This window comes from Penicillium chrysogenum (genome assembly GCF_028827035.1).
Source record: "Penicillium chrysogenum strain IBT 35668 chromosome Unknown utg000002l_segment0_segment0, whole genome shotgun sequence".
NCBI classification, from domain to species: Eukaryota; Fungi; Ascomycota; class Eurotiomycetes; order Eurotiales; family Aspergillaceae; genus Penicillium; species Penicillium chrysogenum.
The window spans coordinates 6,380,233-6,399,599 of record NW_026622750.1 but is presented as its reverse complement, the minus strand read 5'-3'; the positions used below and the strand labels follow the sequence as shown (position 1 = coordinate 6,399,599).

Below are 19,367 nucleotides of genomic sequence, written 5' to 3'. Positions count from 1 at the left end.
TCAGTTGTTCATGCCACCCATACTGTGCATCGAGCCTTGCGCCTGCATTTGCTGCGCTTGCAACGCAGCCCGCTGTTGCTGTCCGCCGTCCCGCTCACGTCGCATGACCTCGGAGACCCACGCTTTGGCGGTCTTTTCCAGCCCAGGACCATACTGTTGGGCAATATTGGAAGGATACTGGTTTGGCGGGCCATACTGAGCCATGTACCGTGTCGACATATCATGTCGCATGCGAAGCAAGCGCTGTTGGTAAAGCTGGGTGTATCTCTGGGCTTGGTTCATGGGCTGTCCATTTTGACCCATTTGGCCACCATTCGCCTGCGCAGCTGCCATCAGCATTTGCTGTTGCTGTTGGTTTGTTAACTGCTGGTTTCCTTGGTGTGGTTGGGCTTGTTGGCCCTGCATTTGTGGGTGCTGGCCTTGCTGTTGCTGTTTGACTATTTGCATCTGCGCATATTGAGCACGCATGAGCTGAGCCTGGTATGCTTGCTGGCCTTGTTGAGGAACTTTAGGAACACCCTGGTGGGCTTGCTGCTGTTGCTGTTGCTGCTGCTGTTGCTGCTGCTGTAGCATTTGCTGCTGATGAGATTGGATATTTTGCTGCGCGTGAGCATTGGCTTGCAGTTGGGCTAGCTGCTGTGGCGTGAACTGATTGTGCGGAATATGCCCTTGTTGTTGCGCCTGAAGAAGCGCTTGCTGTCGATGTTGCAGCATCATCTGCTGTTGTGGCGTGAAAGACATGCCTCCGTTCATCTGCGGCGTGGCTCCCATGCCCTGATTCATCACCGGAGTCTGACCCATCGAGTGAGTTGGACTGCCATGACCCATCCGCTGAGTAGGCGTAACGTTGCGCATGATTGGCGTGGCATGCGACATAGCCGGTGTACCCTGGGTCATCTGCGGAGTACCATGTCGGCTTGGTCCTTGCTGACTTCTTGAAGGTGCCATCGGGTGGCTCATAACATTCGGATGCGCATGCTGTAAAGCAGATGGAGGCCGTGGTGGACTGCCAGACCCAGATGCGGTCATGGTCATCGGAACCGCCTGCGGCATAATGTTACCAACTAGTGGTGATGAGGTGGCATGTGGGGTCTGGTTACGTACAACAGGCGAAGACTGTTGGCCTTGGCTGACACTATTGGGCTGAGCCATAATGTGACGATTTTGCTGTTGCGCAGCGAGTTGAGCCTGCGCCTGCTGGGCGGCAAGTTGTTGTCGTCGCGATTCCTCTTTCGCGTGTTCCTCGGCTTGCCGCTGCTCAATCGCACGGCGCCGTTCTCTTTCCTGCTCCTGCTGCTGCCTCTTGGCCAACTCCTGCTTCAGCTTCATTTCATGTTCACGTTTAGCCTTCTCCTCGTGTTGCATGCGAATCGTTTCAAGTGTCTTGAAACGGGAGAATCGGGGTTCGAATGGTGCCACACCACCCGCGTCATCCACGGCAGCAGCCTTTGCAGCGCCGCCGGGGCCAGAAGCCGTGGGCTCCAGTCGTTCGTCCATGATAAGCATGAATCTCTCCTCTTCGGCGGCCAAGGCTTCGTCCGCGGCAAGTTCGGCAACGGTTCTCTTCCGGCGCTTGGGCAAGGGCAGCGGGTCGCGATGCAGTGGGCTTTCCAGATGTTTAAGCAGCTCTTGGGCAGCTTCAATACTATGCACAGGATCCAGGAAGAGAGGAGGCGCCAATGCCTGTGTCATCTTAGACTCGCATTCCAAAAGATCCTCGGGTTCAACCAGCATTTTCTGTCTCTTTGCGACATGACCGCGATCTGGTTGGCTGCCTCCAGGGGTAGCCGAAGGACCGGAGGGGTTTTGTTGCGCTGGTGCTTTGTTGGCTCTCGGGTCGGGAGTGGTGACCAGCAGTGTCAATTCTGCCTGCAAAGTTCGGGCTGTGGGATGGAGCACTGTGGTGAATACTCGAGGCTTCATGGGGGCATTTTTCTGACTTGTGTTGTTGCTTTTGTCATCCGTCTGATCGCCAGTCGCCATGTCATCTGTCTGTTGATTGGCAACCGATGTCCCATCGGCCTTGGTGCCTTGTGTGGCCGAGGTCAGCTGATTTTGCTTTGGGTATGGAACAAACGCCGACGGGGTAATATGTTCGTTGTAGTTGTGTAGAGAGAATGGTGTGTTGTTCTCGTTGGATGAGGTAGTGGATGCTTTCCTTGCTTGCGCCGAAGCAGACTTGTGATCAATGACTCGGACGATGAGGCAACCTAATCAAGTTAGCAGGGGGTAATCCGACTGTATGTCAAAGCCAATACCTACCTTCGTAGAACTGGACACCGCCTCGTAGTAGCTCCTCGATCAGATCATGCGGAACTGTCCCGGCACGAAGGTGCTCGATGATGACCTTCATTTCGGAGTTGTAGGGGAAACTACCATCTTGCTGTTCAAATCGGAAATGTGTAGGATGTAAATGCACAATAAGGGATGGGGGGCATTTCGAATATTTCTTGAGGATATAGGATGTAGTTTTCACTATGAGGAGAAAGTCAGTGATCGCGCATTGCCATTGCGAATGCCACAGAACTCCGTACCATATGGTTCTGGCGCTTTTTTCCCAACTCGGTATGCCTGATCTGTCACAGCAGTCCTCGTCACTGGCCGGCCAGAGCGCGAGGACTGATCCATGGGTCTTTGCGACTGATTCCTGGTCCGATTAAGGGGGCCTTTGGTTGTGGAGGTCGCCCCATGGGCCACACCGTTTGTGAAATTGGAAGTTGGGTTGACGGAGGCTCCCGTCGGAGGACGTTTGGCGGCAGATGTAGGCGAAGACGATAGGTGCTGGCCCTTGACTCCGTTGACCGCGGCCTGGCCGAAAGGCGGGGGCGGCCGCTTCATCTTCTGGGTATGGGAGGCCGGCTTGGAAATTGCGGTCGCCATCATGTCTGCGCCAGTTGCGCAACCTCGGCGTGACCAGTAAGTTAATAATGCGACTTATCGGAATTCGGGTTTGATGATGTTGAATAAAAGCCGTGCTCGGGAAATGAGTGAGATGGCCGATGCGCGAGACATGTGGGGATAGGTAGGGCGACACCGGTCCCCAGCACAGCTGGACTTCAATGCGGAAAATCGGCGGAGATTGACCGAATAGGATTAAAGAATGAAAGAATGAAAGCACCCGTCCAATAAGGCTGCTGGGAAGGGGTGAATCGGAGAAGCCGCTGGACGAGGTCTTGCAGAGGTAGGTCAACTGATGATGCCAAGCCGTGGGTCAATGTGAAGTCGGTCACATGACCCTTTCCGAATTGAGACTAGTGTCAATAGACGCAACAATGAGATACAACAACAATGAGACCGATTGAAATGCATAGGTAGATGAATCAACGCATGAATAATTCGATATGCTGCTGCCTAAATGTACTATCTTATGCCTAACACTCTATAGATGTCAGAGCTAAGTGAGCGAATTGTGAGAGTTATCCATGTGGTAAATAGACGCAACCTTGCGACAAAAGAAGCATACATTATTCTGTCAATGGTGAATTGTATCAAATAAAAGCAAGTCATTCGGAAAAACAGGGGAATAGGGTCAATCAGTCATAAGGGGGGTTTAACAAGAAAAGAGAAACAGGTATAGACATGCAAGCAGACAAATATCAACATCAAAATCATGGGGCAACAACTTGATCTGAATGATCTAGTCCAGGCCACGCACTCGTCGTCGCCAGTCATCTCCAACTCGGACAACATCAACCACATCAATACGCTTGCCGAGTCCTGTGACGCCCTCCTTTTTCCACCACTTCTCTTCCTTTTCGCCAAGTGCTGACTCGTCATCACTGTCGATGAGACCGCCACGGCCACCCTCATCTCCGACCACGACGATAACCTGGCGGACCCAATTAGAGATATGGACAGCGGGTTCGCCCTGGTCGCCAGTCAAAGACTCTTGGACATAAACAAGTTCTGGGAATAGATGGCGGGCAAGGTGCACATAGCCACTTGGAGTACTGAAAGGCATGATCATGCTGTCTTTTTCAACAAGTGCTTGTGCCTGTGTGTATAACGTCTTGAAGAGGCGAGATGTGCCCCCCAATTCGTCCTCCTGGCGGGGCTCGACCGCAGTCAAGTCCCCAGAGGCCAGTTCCGCAACAGAGGCTCCTTCCTCGGTGCCAATGTTCGAATACGACGAAGCCATAGAAGGGGTAGTGGGAGATTTGATGGCATGTTTCAATTCCGGGGCATAGATCAACACGAAGATTCTGGAGGTTTCCAGGTCGACATGTTCAGGGAGGTGAGACAGAATGGACTGCGATCGTCAGGAAAGCCTAAAATGGGTGTCAAGGGCGAGGACTTCTTACCGCATGTTCAGAAGAGAATTCATCGGAATCAGCCGATGAAACCGAGGAGACAACAATTGCGACTACCTTCTTGTCCTTGCTGCCGGTATTTGCTGGGCGGCTTGGCAATCCACCACTCATAGTCGGAGTAATGGCGGTTTGTTGGCTTCTCTCGTGAGCTCTGGTTTGAGCCTCCTCCGACCATCTGGAGTGGTCCTCGAAGTCGCCCTCACCTTTGTTATCCTCACGAATTGACGTGAGAGCGCCACCGACAAAGGCTCCTGCGGCAGTGACACCCGCCACAACTCTTTTGCTAGCACCGTCGAAGATCTGTTGAGGGCTAGGCGTGCGGCGCAAAGCACCTTGCATGCGAGCCATCATACTATGATCATAGGAAGCATCTCCAGGCAGAGGTTCCGCTCCTGCGCTTCGGGCATAATCTCCGGTAGCATAGGAAGGTGGTGGGGGGTAGTCACTTCCAGGTCCAACAGGAGGCGGGTAAGGGCGGCCATCTCCGTGAGGGCGGTCGTCTTCGTCTTCATCGTCGTTTCGTTCACTCCAAATCCAAGCTGCAATACTAATAGTTGCAATTCCAGCAGTCAAGGCCAAGGGGAGCCAGTATCCCATGGCAGTTCGTCCGCCAGTTGAGCTGAACCCAGTGCCGGCTCCGCCCCGGCGGCGCCGAGGGTCTTGAGGGAAGGACATTGCGATCGCAGGTGTTCAATCAGAGGTGGCACATTTAACAGTTATTAATCGCGGTCGCAATGACTCGCAGCTCGCATTCCACACGTCGATTGGCAAAAGAAGAGCGCGGGGAAAGGGGAATAGGGAAAGGAGGCAGACGTCCTCGGGTCCTAGAAACATGTGGCTGGAGATTACCGCGGATGTTTACTTATGTTTGTCCTGTTTGCGTCTTCCTAAATCCGGAGGCGGGTCATAATCACGTGTTATCTCCAGGGCTTCCGCAAGGATTATGTAAGCAGTTTTTCTGACTCCTCCAGGGCTTATCGGTTTTGAGAGAAATATATGACAAGGCGTGAGAACTCGCAAGCGCATTGTCAATTCAAAACATGCCTCACTCAGTATCTGTGCCGCCAACGGGCCTGCAAGCCCTAATTCTTGTGAGCGACTAAGTTCCATGTATATGTCTTGAGACAAAAGCTAACAAACGATCAAGTGTGGCCCTGGTGTATCACTCAACACATTCACTTCGAACCCCGAGGAATACCCAAAATGCCTTATTCCTGTGGCCAACCGACCGATGCTATGGTACGCTCTAGACTGGTCAAAGAGGATGGGGATTACTGGTAAGCGCATTCCCGCCATCGAAATAGCATGCGGGGCATCCCATGACGCCATGTGCTCTATCGCGAAACAACGGATGGAAGACTGACTATGGTAGATGTCACTTTGGTCACCCCTCCCTCTTCGCTCGCACCCGTACAAGCCGCTCTACGACAGAACCCACATCTTACCTCCCTCCCTTCGCCGTCGGTCATTGCACCGGCAGACCTCGAGATGACGACAGGCACAGCAGAGCTCCTCCGTTTGCCCGAGGTGCAGACTTGTATCAAATCAGACTTCCTTCTACTGCCTTGCGACCTAGTTTGCGAAATCCCCGGAGAGTCTCTGCTTGAAGCATGGATGGTGTCTGGCGGCGAGAAAAATCGTCGGAATGGACTCAGTATGTTCTACCAGACACAGGGTCGGGAAGAGAGTGTCAAGGGCGAAGCTACAGACTTTGTGGCAGTTGCACCACTTGAGCAGAACGAGGCTCCAACCGTGTCTCATGCCGCCCCTCGTTCCTCGCTCTCCAAGCTAGTCCTCTCTATGCCCATGGCCACATTGAAGGAAAAATTGGAAAACGACAAGGGCTTCCTTGTGCGCCACTCTCTAGTGGATACGCATGCGCAGGTGAAGTTGCTGACGACATACCGTGATGCGCATATCTACGTCCTACCGTACTGGGTCAAGGACATGGCTCGTCTGAATGAGCAATTCCAGTCAGTTGGTGAAGATTTGGTTGGATGGTGGGCCAAATCGGAGTGGCAGCAAGGCCTCAGCGAGAAGCTGAAGATCAACGAGATCTTCCAGCAGAAAAGCCGTCGCCAGAGCCACGGACTCACTCTAGGTGAGAGTGAAAGTCACGACGGTGAATCCCTCGATGGCGAAGCGCTTGAGGAGGAAATTGATTTACAGAGCATGAGCACCACCAAAGCCACCCCAGACAAGTCCAGCGCAGTCGCATCAGACCCCCGATTCGCCTCTCGTGTCAAGGCTCCCACCGCGCAAACTGTTAAAAGTTCCAAGCCCAATCTACCGCCGATGCTCGCGTACGTCCAAAAGGGCACAACTCCTTTTGTTCGACGGGTTGATTCATCCGCCATGCTTCTCTCTACCTCTCTCCGTCTTGCTAAGCTGGAGTCCGTCGAAGAGGTTGGCCGAGTTGCTTCGTCGGCATTTGCACACCCCTCCAAAGTGGCACACACCGCTAGCATCGCGCAGCGTTGCACGGTCACGAGGAACGACTGTCTAGTGGACAATAACTCGACGGTTGAGGAGAAGTGTGTGATCAAGGAGACCATCATCGGTGCTAACTGCCATATCGCCAGCGGTGCTCGCTTGACTCGTTGTCTGATCATGGACGGTGCTGTTGTTGGTGAGCGCTGCCAATTAACAGGTACGATTGTTGGACGCCGCAGCAAGATTGGCCGGGAAACGGTGATGAAGGATTGCGAGGTTCAAGACGGAAATGTTGTTCCGGATGAAACAGATGCCAAAAACGAGAAGTTCATGATCTTTGAGGGTATCGACGACGAAGATGATATGGATGCTTCTGACGACCAAGATTATTGAGTTGACCTATATTTATCCTGGCTAGACGTTTATGAGATAAGATCCATGAGATCAAAGAGACCAAAGAGATCAGAAAAATAGAATTTTATACCCCTGCATCCACCAAGTCATGAAAGTTTAAATCCCAACATGTGAAGCAGAGATGAACCCTAACAGGCACTGTAAATGAGACAACAACATCGTGGTCCGAACAAGATAGGCTAAGAGGCTCACAGATACCACAGTACGACATCATGTGTAATGCCAATGGCCAATCCGCTCCACCTAATGTTTCCCCGGATGCATACTAAAACTTAGTACTTCCACCAAGGCAATGCTGGTGCAAGCACGGGACCTTTTGGGACGTTATCTTGGCAGTGGAGATACTAGTACTATTGGCCACACTGCATGAACTATCCTCCGCACGAATGAGCAGTTTCGAATACCTCTCTGGGACTCTTTGCATCCACCCGTCAAACATCAGACCATAGGCATGTGGATCCGGGATTTGGACGCGACCAAACCACCGAGCGGGTAATGTGCGAGAAAAGAAAGAACCCGAGTACGAAGTAATCATCAGAGCCATAATGAGATCCCCTGATTGAAATTCTTGTCTTCTCCGCATTTGTTTCGCGACGGTGGCCCTTGGCCTGTGCCCGAATTGCTACCCCTGGTCAGCCACATAGCACCGTGCATATTATCTCCGGTTGCTCCTTTCCGAGGTTGAATAGGAGATTAAATTCCCACGCACAGAGCCCGGGGGTTTAAAAAAAAAAAAAAACGGAGGCGTTAGGATGCTTAATCGGTGATTTGCGGTAGCAGATGCGCAGCCCCCTTCCCCTCAGTATGCGATATTGCCTCTAATCTAAAATTCACGCTAATTCCAAGCTCGGGAAAGGTGCCAACCCGTATGGAGAAGGAGAGATGTATTGGGATTCTCCACACGTGTATGGAGTATGTTAAACGGAGTTGATAAATGGTCTGAACGATTTGAGTGAGAAGAAAAAGTGTATGTCGATCACGCGGGAAGTTGTCTTGTAAGTGGATTGACGGATTGAGTGGTTTGCAGCAAGTGGGGAGGGGAAGCGGGACAAATTGGACGAGATTCCGAATTGTATGAAGTACAGTATAGATAAGATTTGCATAGAGGTGAGTATGCTGTAAGCACACAGCCTACCTAGGTATCATGGATATCTCCAATTTGAGAGGACTTTGATCCTTTGAGATTCAGCCCTGGAGTGGCGCCGTGCCAATAAGCTGAACCGTACGACACGAACTCCCGTGTCAAAATAGTTGGCCTCGGAAGGCCATAAGAATGCTTCCAAGGTTGGCATTGTACGCTTACCGATAAAAGTTGAGCTAAAGCTTATTTGGAGCCGGCGAGGTACCTACCCAGGTAGGTAGGATATATATTCCGCGAAGTAGCAAGAGCACGAAAATATATTTAAGTTCCGTGTCCTAATTTTTCGGAGACATAGATATGATCACGCCATGATATACGGCAGAACTAGGAGCTCTGCCTTACTAGTGACATTGAATAATGTCTCGGATGTTACCTCCATGTCCATACCTAGGTAGGCAATAGGCATGTGGTGATATAAAATGTAAACGAGGTGGATTAGAGTGGACCACAACAAACCATGGAAACAGCTTGGACTCTCCCAAAGTTCGGATTAAGCGGGGAGCTCTTTTTATGAATTTGTCAAATTAGGGCTTTAATCTTTACATAAATTGGAAGAAAATTAGAAGAAAAAGTACGGAGTATAGGATAAGCACATAGTACTTTTTTTCTCTCAAGATATTTTGAATGCATGTGGATTGAACAAGCCGACAAGATAGCGTCACACTTTGGTGCAGGCGCAAATCGCGGGACGCGGTGCCAGGCCGATCGGATCCCCAGTCGTCTACTTCCGTACTCCGTACGAGTAGGTAATTCCTCCACGTTCTCTGCCAAAGGTTGCCTTGCATCAGTTTTTAGTTTGACACATTTTGTAAGGTACAAAGTACGTACAGAGTATCGAGGACCTTGGAATAAATGTAATATTTTTACTACGGAGTACAGTTTTGGAATATTTTGGCTTAGAATAGAATGACTATGGGGATGTCTAAGAATATCAAAATGGAGCATTAAGGGGAGAACTATGATTGGCACATAAATTTGGAAGTCCCCCCTTTTATCCTTTTATGAACGGCTTCAGGAGATGAATTCAATGTTGAGGTAGTAGAAGAAAAAGTAGAAGTACATAAGATATAGTATAACTAGTATACGTTAAACAGTAAATCGTCAATAAATAATAGATACTATGTACGGAGTATGTAGACATAGTGGATTGTAAGTCATTAAATACATGGAGAATGTTGTACTCCTGTATCATGCAAAGAGACGCATAAGCATAACTTAAGAAATGACAGGTTTTCTCTCTTTCTTTTTTTTTTCCTCTCTGCCTATTTTATTTAGTATTCTACAACAGTCTACAACATACTATATTGACTCTTTTACCATTGCAATTTTTGATTCAATTCAATTCTCCATTTTGGAGTACCCGGACCTAATCTACCCCGTACCGTCCACGTCCACCATCTCTCCGGAACATCCCCCCCCTCCTATTTTCCCTTCTCTCATCTTCCCTTTCTCTCTTCCCACTCCTGAAGTGAACACATACCAGTGTTGTCATTTGTAGGGTTCTGGGGTTATTTCTGTTTGTTCTCTCTCTCTCTCTCTCTCTTTTTTTTTTTGTACATGGCTCTCCTATTCTAGAGACGTCTCATCATCCTGGGGATCTCTCCCTCTTTTTTTGCCCATCTTACCTCCTTTCGTTTCTTCGAACTCGCCTGGTTTCGAGTTTCATTCTTCTGGCATCGAGCGTCCTTTTTTTCTTTTTCTTTTAATCGTTGTATCACTATAGCCTATGTCCACGTTACTTTAGAACAGGTATCGTTTACCCCCTGGCTGACGCGGTCCCTTATCCTCCCAACGTGCACGGCAAAAGAAAAAGAAAAAAAAAAAAAAGCAAAGCACGACCCCTTTCCTTACCAACTCCACCTTTCATACCGCATTGAACGTGAGAGTCCTTATTTTACTTTGTGATGGATAGCTGACAGCTCCTTGGTCACAGCATCCCATTTCGTTCCTCGGATCCCTATTTGACGCGAACACATCTCGGGCTCATATTCTATCTCCTATTTTTTTATTTGCGAGTTGCCTTTGATTACGATCCTGGACAGCTCGTGATTTCTACCCTTTTGACAATTTGCCGGAAAAAAACAATATGGCAGCGTTGGTTCAAACAATCCCGCAACAGAGTGGCACGGTACCGGTGCTTCAGACGCGTCCTTCATCCTCATCAGGCACCTTCTCTTCTCCAACCCAGAACCAAGGCTCTCGTATCCAGACGATGTCTTGGACATCATTCAATGCTGGTAATTCCGGGAGTTATCGAGCAGGCCACCAGGTTGTGGCTCCTTATGCCTACAACCCGAATATGGGCCAATCCACCGTCCAAAATCGGCAGTCTTGGACACCACACCTCCGGCCAGAACATCGCACCTTTTCCGCACCTACTACCCCTCAAGTGCCGGTGAATCCGACATACACCGGTGCCAGCCCCCGATCCCCCCATCTTGCAGCTGGTTCTGTATCAAATTCATCCAACTCTTCCTCCCGTTCCTATGTTTCCAAGGACGATAGCGCACTTCCCTCACGACAGCCGAGGAGCGACCAGCCGCTCCGTCCCCTGTCTACAGCCAACCTTCCCTCCCCCTCCATCATGAACATCTCCTCCCCGAAACCCTCACCGAATCGGTATCGTCGTACCCCTCAACGAGCGGAAGGCGCCGTGCCGTCATCCCCTGCTCCCCCTCCTATTCCGACCGTGATCGTCGATGATTTTGGTGGCCCCCGACCAGCTCGACAAAACGCTCACAACCGGGTATCAAGTGTGGATGATTCATCTCATGTCGATAGGGCCCAGCCTGAACGATATAGACGACGAAGCCTGGGCAATATGGATGCCACAGCGTACCCAAACCTGTCGCTTGATTTCCCAACTCCATCTTCCTCGCCATCTCAATCGGGATCCTACGACTTCATCACATTCGATACCAATCAACGGCCTGCTTCCGCTCACTCTCAGCGGGACAGCGTGGGTAGCGTTCATTCGACACACTCGTCGGCCTCCTCGGTAGGATCATTTACAAAGACCCAGGAAAATAATGCAGGAGCTAACGGTATCTATTTTACAGGCACGAGAAGCGCCGCCATCGGAGTCGAACTCTGTCTCTAGCAAGACCGGCAAGGCAGAAGAAAAACGCACGAGCAAGCCGTCGCCTTTATCGCAGCCCGTGTCGACCGAACCCGAAGCCCCCAAAACCAACCCTCCAGCCGAGACTCAAAAGAAGCAAGCACCGCCTACACTGGATTCCCCCGCCGCGAAGCGTCTCACCGATTTGAAAAATGATACGAAGCGCCCTGGGAAATCACGCTTGAGACGGGCTTTCTCGTTCGGCAGTGCTTCCGAGCTCCTGAAGACATCTGCACAAAGCAATGCTGCCAAGCGGGAAGCCTTTGCTGCTGATCAGGCGCGCCGTGAAGCTCTAAGGGAACAATTGGGCCCAGAACAGGCCGCCATTGCCGAGCAGCAGGAATTGAGCGGACTAGGTGAAAGCATCTACTCCCATCAAGGCCACTTCTTCACCGGTTCCACCGATAACTTGTCAGTATCATCGACCGCTTCGTCGGCGTCGATGATGCTTCGCAAGATGGGCAAGGGCATGAAGCGCTCCACTCGCTCACTGGTTGGCATGTTCCGTCCAAAATCGGTGGCCAGCATCAATTCTATGGAAAATGCGGGCCCCGAAGTTCCACCTCCGCAAATCACCGTGGTGAACGTCGAAGCAGAACGGGAGAGTGTGGCTGTCAACCCCGATCCAGCAGATTTACCCCGTGGGGCTACTGTCTTCCCCAAGGTTGAGGGCAATGCATCGGAGGTCAGACGATCCGCTTCCATTCGGGAACGAGCCGCATCGGAGAACTCCCAGTCGCGTAAGAGCATCGTGGGAGGAGACCGAGAGCGGGCGGAGATCTTGGCGGCGGTCCGGAAGGGCATCTTGAAGAGTGCGTACCTCCACACGAATATATTTAACGTTTTGGCGTATTGACTAACTTTGTTAGAAACTCACTCGGACTTTGGCGTCTCTTCGCCTGCGAATGCATTGGCTGGTGGTGACTCGCCGCACTCCAGTGCTCCTCCCACACCCGATGAGTCGGCACGATCTCCAGCTCAGCAAAGTGATTCGGTGAAGATTGCCGGCGAGGACTACTTCCTCTCGAACGCAGGGCGGTTCTCGTCTTCTGAAGCGAAGAGTGCACCCATCACCCCGTCAGCTGTTGGCGGTAGAAATATCGTCTTCAGTCCTCGCATCCAGTTCCACGAAACCTGGCCTAGCGGCGAGTACGATCGACGTGGAGAGATTGCCACTTGCAATCGTCTCACCCCGTTGCTTGCTCAGCAGATTCGGGAGGAGATTAATAACTTTAAGATGGTGAGTTGCTTGCATTTTTTTATACCTCAAGTGTGCCATTACTAACAGCAGTACAGGAGATGGAAGTTCACGAGAATTCCAAGATCTACACACATTTCATTTGAGTTTTGGGCGGGAGTTTCTTGCATCGCTCAGTGGCCTGAAACTGGCCATCTCTGGCCATGGTTCTATCAACTGAGCCTGCATTCTTGTCTAGACATGCATCAATTCCGGCGAAATAAGGTGTTTGATGATTTTTTTTCCATCGCTTGAACAGAAGCTGTGCTGTCCGGGCGGATCTTAATTGATTCTATGGATTGGTGTATGCTCTATTCAGAGCGATTTGACCAATACACGCTTCCGGTGGATATTCCGCCAACCCAAAAACGGTGCGGCTCTCTTTTCGAAAAATCTCGGTCTCTAGACAGGCGCTGCTAGCCCCTGTCCATCAAAAACCTAAGATATCCCTGCACCTCGGGGATCTGTCTTGGGCCTTGATCTAATGAATGTTCCTCCTACCATCTAATCGGTATGGCGGTGCATATTCCTCACTTCTCTGCCGTGATTTTTCTTTCCAACTCTGTTCTTTTTTTTTGCTGCATCTGTGCATCTGAGTCATTGTCATTGAGTATTATGGGAGCGTGGGTTACTGGACTGTTTTGTTCTTTCATTTTATTTTTCTCTTTATTCTCCTGTCCTTCTAGCACATCGTTCCTCATGGTCATCTCTAGGCCCATTTCATATCTATCACTAAGCTCTGAATCCAATGTCTAAGCCTTGTTGCATTCTGTCTTGACATCTCATTTTTGGTATCTCTTCGGCTGCTGTGTTGGTAGCTATGTTTAATGGGCGGTTCTTGTCTGCACAGAGTCAATTCATGTCGTCCTTGTGGTTATACTTCCTTCCACTGTTACTGTAGCTTGTAGGCTGTTCTTGATGACCTGGGAGTAGGAGTAGGCATGCGCTTCGTATTTGTTAAAAGGTAATTGCGAGGATTGCTGGTTGTAATCGTACTAGAAATATAGATGTTCTTTCTCCAACTTCTTGAGATTTTGCTGCTCGTCTGTATGCAGGTGACCTAGCAAGATAATGATACCATCAAAGCAGATATAGAATATACAAGTGTCACTCGAGAAAATTTCTAACCATTTTGGCTTCTCCCATGGACAAATGGTACATTTAATATCAGTTTCTACTAGTAGGAGCCAGAGATGACTTGGCCTTTCACTATCGAGAGCTCAAAACTCACGGATTTTCGAGGTCGTCAGGTTGTCAGGTGGGTTATAAAAGGGGAAATTCTACTAGTAGGCCATACTAATGACTAGTACTTCAGAACTTAAATTTTCTTGCTCGCTTGGGATATTATTATCAATGTTGGAGAGTCGCTCTTGAAAATACCTGTACAACAACGTCTGCTCTTAGTTAGACAGGATGTACCCTAAGGGCACGACCTTGCAAGTACCATTTTAAATAGTACATTTTATAGTCTTTCTGCATTCTTCAGGCCGGAATGCCTTCTCGGTCCGAAATGAAGAACAGACCCAAGAGGAATGAAGGGATCGGGAAACCGAGAATATCGGGATCGGAAGGGTAATTAGTGGAACCTGCCTTCTCATACCATTGATACCATGATAGGAATAGCATACTTCTATTAGAATGCGTGGTCGAATGCAGTGAATCATGGTTGATATTGGATTCTCCACCTCTGAATCTAATAAACCTCAATATCCGAAGACATTGCTGGAAGTCGTTCAGCTACAATAGCCGTTAGACCTTGGGACCAACCGCTTTTTTAAACCTATCATGCTGTACCCTGATGGTCCTTCGGAGCAGACTTCAAGTTACAATGTCTTGTATGTTGCTTAAAAACTCAGGTTAATCAACAGGGCCCCTCTCAGCTAGGGGTTGCACTCTCGACAATGCTATCAATGCCGAGATAGTGCTCTCTCTATGGCCATCTCCTGATACTTATTCGCTGTCTTCTCCCGAAGCTTCTTCCCCCAGATGATCAGCGGGACATGCAGAAACCCCATTGCTGTTGCCCACACCCCCATGACGATACACATGTTCTGCACGCCTTGAGCGTTCACCCATGGAACGATAGCGAAAGAAATGGCGATGCTGAAGCAGTTTCGGATAAATGCCACTCCAATGAACGCCTCCCCAGTAAGCTGAGAGAATTAGATAGTAAGGATGAAGGATCCAGCAAGACTTACCGCTTGATAGCTGTCGATCAGTACGCAGAGTGCTACATCACTGACGCCTCCAAGGCCGAACCCGAAGATGGCGCCGCCCACTGACGGGTAGATCCAGTGCATTCCCTAACGTCGTCAACCTACCATCAAGGCAAACCCGAACAACCAACATACCTTTGAAGCGGTCACTCCGAACATGATAATCCCGCCGCCCATCGACACAGCAGGGAAGTGGTTGAGCTGAAGCCGCATCTCGGGTTCATAGTAACCATAGTTCCTTCGAGCGAACCAGAAGACAGTTCGGTCAGAAAGCGCACCCCAGACAGATCCAAGGATACATCCGATAAAGACGCCAAGACCCATGTTTCCAACGCCAACTGTTCCAAATTTGTACGGAGGCTGTGTGAACACGATAGAGACGAGAGAAGCCTGTGCAGAGATCCAGCAGAGGCAGAATGCGTATGTGAGGGCCGTGTACATGACAGCCGGGAAACGGAAGAGAATGAGGATGGAGTTGCAGACAATTTGTAAGAGACTCTCGTCAGACTTTGTGACGAGCCGCATGCGTTGTCGCCAGGTGAGAAGCGGGATCTCTGGGTTGATAGCATGGGTTGCGTTGGTGACTTGAGGCGTGATTGCCTCTACATCCTCAGATGCTGAGCTAGGGTTCATCTTCTTGACTGAGTTTGGGCGTTCTGGAGAGGCCTGGAGAACACGAGCTTCGATACGTGGGATGTACTTGCTCTCTTCAAAGAAGAGACAGAAGTAGAGCAGCAGCACGGCTTCGACGGCGAAGGCTACCCAGTAGCATAATCTCCAGTTGCCATTTGCTGCCATGTATCCAGCAATTATGGGGCTGAGGAAGCTCTGGCTCTACTCAGATAATGCTCCATGTGTCTAGAGATGGACTTGGACTTACTCCGATCATCACCATAACCATATAAGCTCCGTTCGCTGTTCCACGCTGGTGAACAAAGTACATATCCGCAATCTGCCGAGCTAAAGTCAGCAGAGACGACCCAGTAGAGAAGCGCTACCTACCGTCATCTCAACAATAGTTTCGTTTGTCGCACTGGCCAGACCGAAGATCAACTGTGAGATGTACAGTTCAGGAAGACTATTCATGCAAGCTGACCACACGGCTGTAGCGAGGATGAAAACAGATGATAGGATGTACATCGATCTTCATCCGTATTTTACCGCTGGAGGGATGAAGAGGAGACAACCGAGTGCTGTACCGACAAAGTTGATAGCTTGAGCAATGTTGAGTTGCCTGTAGTTCCAGCCAAATTCAGGGATCCAGAGGACCCAGAATATGATAGGCATGGATGTCCTAGAATCATTCTTGGCTAAGGGTCCTGGTGGGAGTCTGAAAGGATCGCTTACTGCGTGAAGATGATGGCTGTAAGAGCCAGTGTTGGAATAAAATTCATCAACTTCCGAGATCGACTCCAATGCTTCAATAGTCAGTTGCTGCTATGGAAAGGCCGTGAAGCTAAATTACCAATGGGTCATTCGGGTCATCAGAGGGCATGGGCTGTGGCAGGAGCTGCGATGCCTCGGCCTCGCCATGTTCTGATTTTGCGTCAATCCGTGCGCAAGGGCTGGAAATGGGATCACGGACCTTGAATGAGACGGACGGTGCCAGGGGCTATAGTGAAATCCGGGGGAGGGGGTTGAATGTGTCGAGTCATTGTGCCTGGGGGTAAGAACGACGAGAGATTCTTCTCAATAAGCAGAAAAGGACTGCTCTGTGGTTCCATGGCTTCTAAGTGGTAGCTCTTTTGTAGTTGATTATCGCAAGGTCGATATCTCCAAGGCCGATACGCGTCTGCATGGGCGACGGCACGGCCTACTGAATGAAATTAGCCTTATCATCGGCGTAAGGTTTTTGGCATAGCCAGTTAGGATAGTATGCTTCCAAGGTTACTACTAGGAACGCCTTGGCTTATTACGCATCCTCCCTAACTAATTGATATAGGGTTGACTATGCGGGGAAAGCGGGGGAATCGTGGCAGATCCAGACCCTTGAGACATTCTCCATGCTAGGAGGTGATATCCTACGCAATTGGTGTTGGAATGATATTCAAGTTGACACACGGCAGAGATCATTCCAGATTAAACCTTCACAGTTAGCGGATACGAACTTGATTCAAAACACTAAATCTTCTGTAATACCAGAACCAAATAGTTCTATCTACCCACGTACACGTCCTCGACCTTCCGCCCAGGAAAGTTTGTCAACCGCCAGCAGTCAATAATGGCTGCGTCTCCGTACGATTGCAAGGCCCCAATAGCCACGATCCCGTTCATCCAGTTATAGGGTCCCTTGCCCGCCGCCTCAAACGTGATATGTGTAAAGTACTCCACTTGGTCCTGTGAGTAACTGGCATCCATCGACTCCTCGAAATCAAACGTCACTCCTGGGCCGGGTCTGAAGAGACCGCGGGCCTGGACAAAGATGTGGTTTCGTCTGAGGTCTTAATGCTGTACCTGGCGTCAAGTTTGTAGTAAATCTGTACATGTTTGGTATCGAATCGTGGAGTTCGAGTGAAGACTGCTTACCTTTTTCGAGTGGATTTGCTGGGCCCAGTCGGCACCGCTATTCTCCATGACGATGCCTTCTATACCGGGTCCTTTAACGGTGCCGGACTGAATGTGGCCGATAGATCGACTAACTCCAGTACCCATGACATTGGAGATATCGTACCCATCTGTGGGTGCATCTTGGCAACAAGACGGTACACAAACTCTAGTGACGGTGCTTTCATGGAAGGCACCTCGGGATACAAGGCATTGCCAGGGCTCTCGCGAACCTTGCAGTCTTCTTTCGTCATTTTGTCGACGTCTACCAATGTGTGAGGGCTCTTGCTGTTGGGAGATAAAGATAGGTCAATACCTGCCAGACCCTTCGGATAATTTTGTCATTTATGTACCTCGATACATTGTCTACAGGGAACCCGAATTCCTCCTGTACCTGCTCACTACGATAAGACACAACGTTCATCATTTGAACTAACGCACTCACCAAACTATACGCGTGGCACCACCTTGCAAATCGGGCCTAGTGCCATCCCTCGGAACTAACTTGCCTATTTTGGAAGGTTGTCGCGCGCGGGTCCAGATGCCTGAATCAGTGACCCAGACAGAGGCCTCAAGAGTGAGGTCTTCATGGTTTGATTTGGAGCAGACTTTATAACACTGAGCGGCAATGGCTGGCAATGGTATTGAACTGAAACTCTTCTTTCCTCCTTCGATCTCTCAACCAAGGCATCAACTCCATTGCCTCACGAATTATGGCTAAATATGCACGGTCGGCACAAATGCGACCTTTGAAGCTGGGTATGCTCCCTCGCCCTGATAGAAACACTAAAGTCACTGACTGTTCGACAAGACTCCCAGTCAGTATCAGCTGCTGCAAAGACTCTCAGCCTTTCCTTTGCCTCAGATCCTCTCATCCGCTGGCTCAACCGGAAATCCAACGGCCCAGGCTGGGAAAGCCTCGAGACTGCCCTGCAGCAATGGCAAGAGGCGCGGGTTCGCGAGTATGCTGTACGCGGGATTGGGATGGAAGCTGTCACTGGGGATGAAAACCCTATTAGTCTCGGCGTTTGTTTCTTGTTTCCGCCTAAATCGCAATATCGGTGGTTAAACCCTCTGTGGTGGCCCGCCCACTTGAGAGTGCTCTGGGACCAGTACTGGGTGAAACCGAGCGAGCCATTTGCAGATCAAAAGGTAAGATGAGATGATAAGTCACGGATATGTCGATTAACTCATTGATAGCGAGTTGAAACCATGATGGACACGCATTATGCATCTGCCAAACAGATAGAAAGCAGATATCCTCCTAACTCGCTCTACTATCTGGAGATTGCAGCAGTCCGTCCTGACACGCAGGGAATGGGAGTGGGCGGGTCGATCATGAGATGGGTGATCGACCAGCTTGGTGATTCGCCTTGTTTTTTGGAATGCACGAACGAGAAGAATATCGGATTTTATGAGAAATACGGGTTCAAGTTGGTGGATGAGAAAAAGCTCATGGATACGACTTCCCCAACAAGTACCACATTTTATTACATGGTGAGGTAAAAAGACAAGTTGATGCTGCTGCAATGATGGTTTGGATTGCATTATATACCGGAAGGGGGGTTGTAAGGTTTACTACTGTTGAGATCATCCCATCCTACAAATATAGCTTGTTATGGTGGCAGACTGAACGCTTGTTTGCCAGTGTAGGCCTCTATAAAAGGCCCTGCTCCCCTAGTTTGAATACCGAGAGTTTCTTCCTCTAACTCCCTGGTAGCATGTAGCCTCAAAAAGCTACGTACATGTCATATCATGATATTGAACAAGGTTCAACTTGTTCCGTGTCCCAAGAGCTCATGTTGTCCCGTAGACAATGTCAGGGACAACCCTTATCTGACTATTATGTTCCCGGTAGGTAAAAGCGCGTCATGCATTTCCCACTCGACTGATCGACTTGATATATTCTCGGAAGATGCTGGCTTGATCGTCCCTGTGGTTTTGCGCGCTCCTC

The 19,367-nt window shown here is 49.9% G+C and overlaps 6 protein-coding genes across 6 annotated transcripts; 3 read left to right on the top strand and 3 right to left on the bottom strand.

Moving 5' to 3' along the window:
- On the bottom strand, positions 1–2,883 carry N7489_005647 (uncharacterized protein; the record flags this gene model as incomplete). The annotated part of the gene is made up of 3 exons (XM_056711399.1): positions 1–2,210; positions 2,263–2,475; positions 2,535–2,883. 3 exons carry the CDS (start codon positions 2,881–2,883, stop codon positions 1–3), a joined length of 2,772 nt encoding a protein of 923 aa, XP_056569820.1.
- A 754-nt stretch (positions 2,884–3,637) lies between these two features.
- N7489_005646 (uncharacterized protein) lies at positions 3,638–4,985 on the bottom strand (the record flags this gene model as incomplete). The annotated part of the gene is made up of 2 exons (XM_056711398.1): positions 3,638–4,249; positions 4,302–4,985. 2 exons carry the CDS (start codon positions 4,983–4,985, stop codon positions 3,638–3,640), a joined length of 1,296 nt encoding a protein of 431 aa, XP_056569819.1.
- A 365-nt stretch (positions 4,986–5,350) lies between these two features.
- Positions 5,351–7,136, top strand: N7489_005645 (translation initiation factor eIF2B subunit gamma; the record flags this gene model as incomplete). Its single annotated transcript, XM_056711397.1, has 3 exons — positions 5,351–5,401; positions 5,458–5,587; positions 5,683–7,136. The coding sequence occupies 3 exons, from the start codon at positions 5,351–5,353 to the stop codon at positions 7,134–7,136; spliced, it is 1,635 nt and encodes a 544-aa protein (XP_056569818.1).
- Positions 7,137–10,384: 3,248 nt separating this feature from the next.
- On the top strand, positions 10,385–12,760 carry N7489_005644 (uncharacterized protein; the record flags this gene model as incomplete). Its single annotated transcript, XM_056711396.1, has 4 exons — positions 10,385–11,296; positions 11,358–12,228; positions 12,286–12,656; positions 12,713–12,760. 4 exons carry the CDS (start codon positions 10,385–10,387, stop codon positions 12,758–12,760), a joined length of 2,202 nt encoding a protein of 733 aa, XP_056569817.1.
- A 1,800-nt stretch (positions 12,761–14,560) lies between these two features.
- Positions 14,561–17,667, bottom strand: N7489_005643 (uncharacterized protein; the record flags this gene model as incomplete). The annotated part of the gene is made up of 12 exons (XM_056711395.1): positions 14,561–14,806; positions 14,852–14,956; positions 15,005–15,697; positions 15,750–15,821; positions 15,872–15,922; positions 16,031–16,163; positions 16,217–16,287; positions 16,335–16,405; positions 16,455–16,685; positions 17,032–17,281; positions 17,396–17,454; positions 17,541–17,667. The coding sequence occupies 12 exons, from the start codon at positions 17,665–17,667 to the stop codon at positions 14,561–14,563; spliced, it is 2,109 nt and encodes a 702-aa protein (XP_056569816.1).
- Positions 17,668–18,126: 459 nt separating this feature from the next.
- On the top strand, positions 18,127–18,919 carry N7489_005642 (GNAT family N-acetyltransferase; the record flags this gene model as incomplete). The annotated part of the gene is made up of 3 exons (XM_056711394.1): positions 18,127–18,172; positions 18,225–18,565; positions 18,614–18,919. The coding sequence occupies 3 exons, from the start codon at positions 18,127–18,129 to the stop codon at positions 18,917–18,919; spliced, it is 693 nt and encodes a 230-aa protein (XP_056569815.1).
- Between the last annotated feature and the right edge of the window lie 448 nt (positions 18,920–19,367).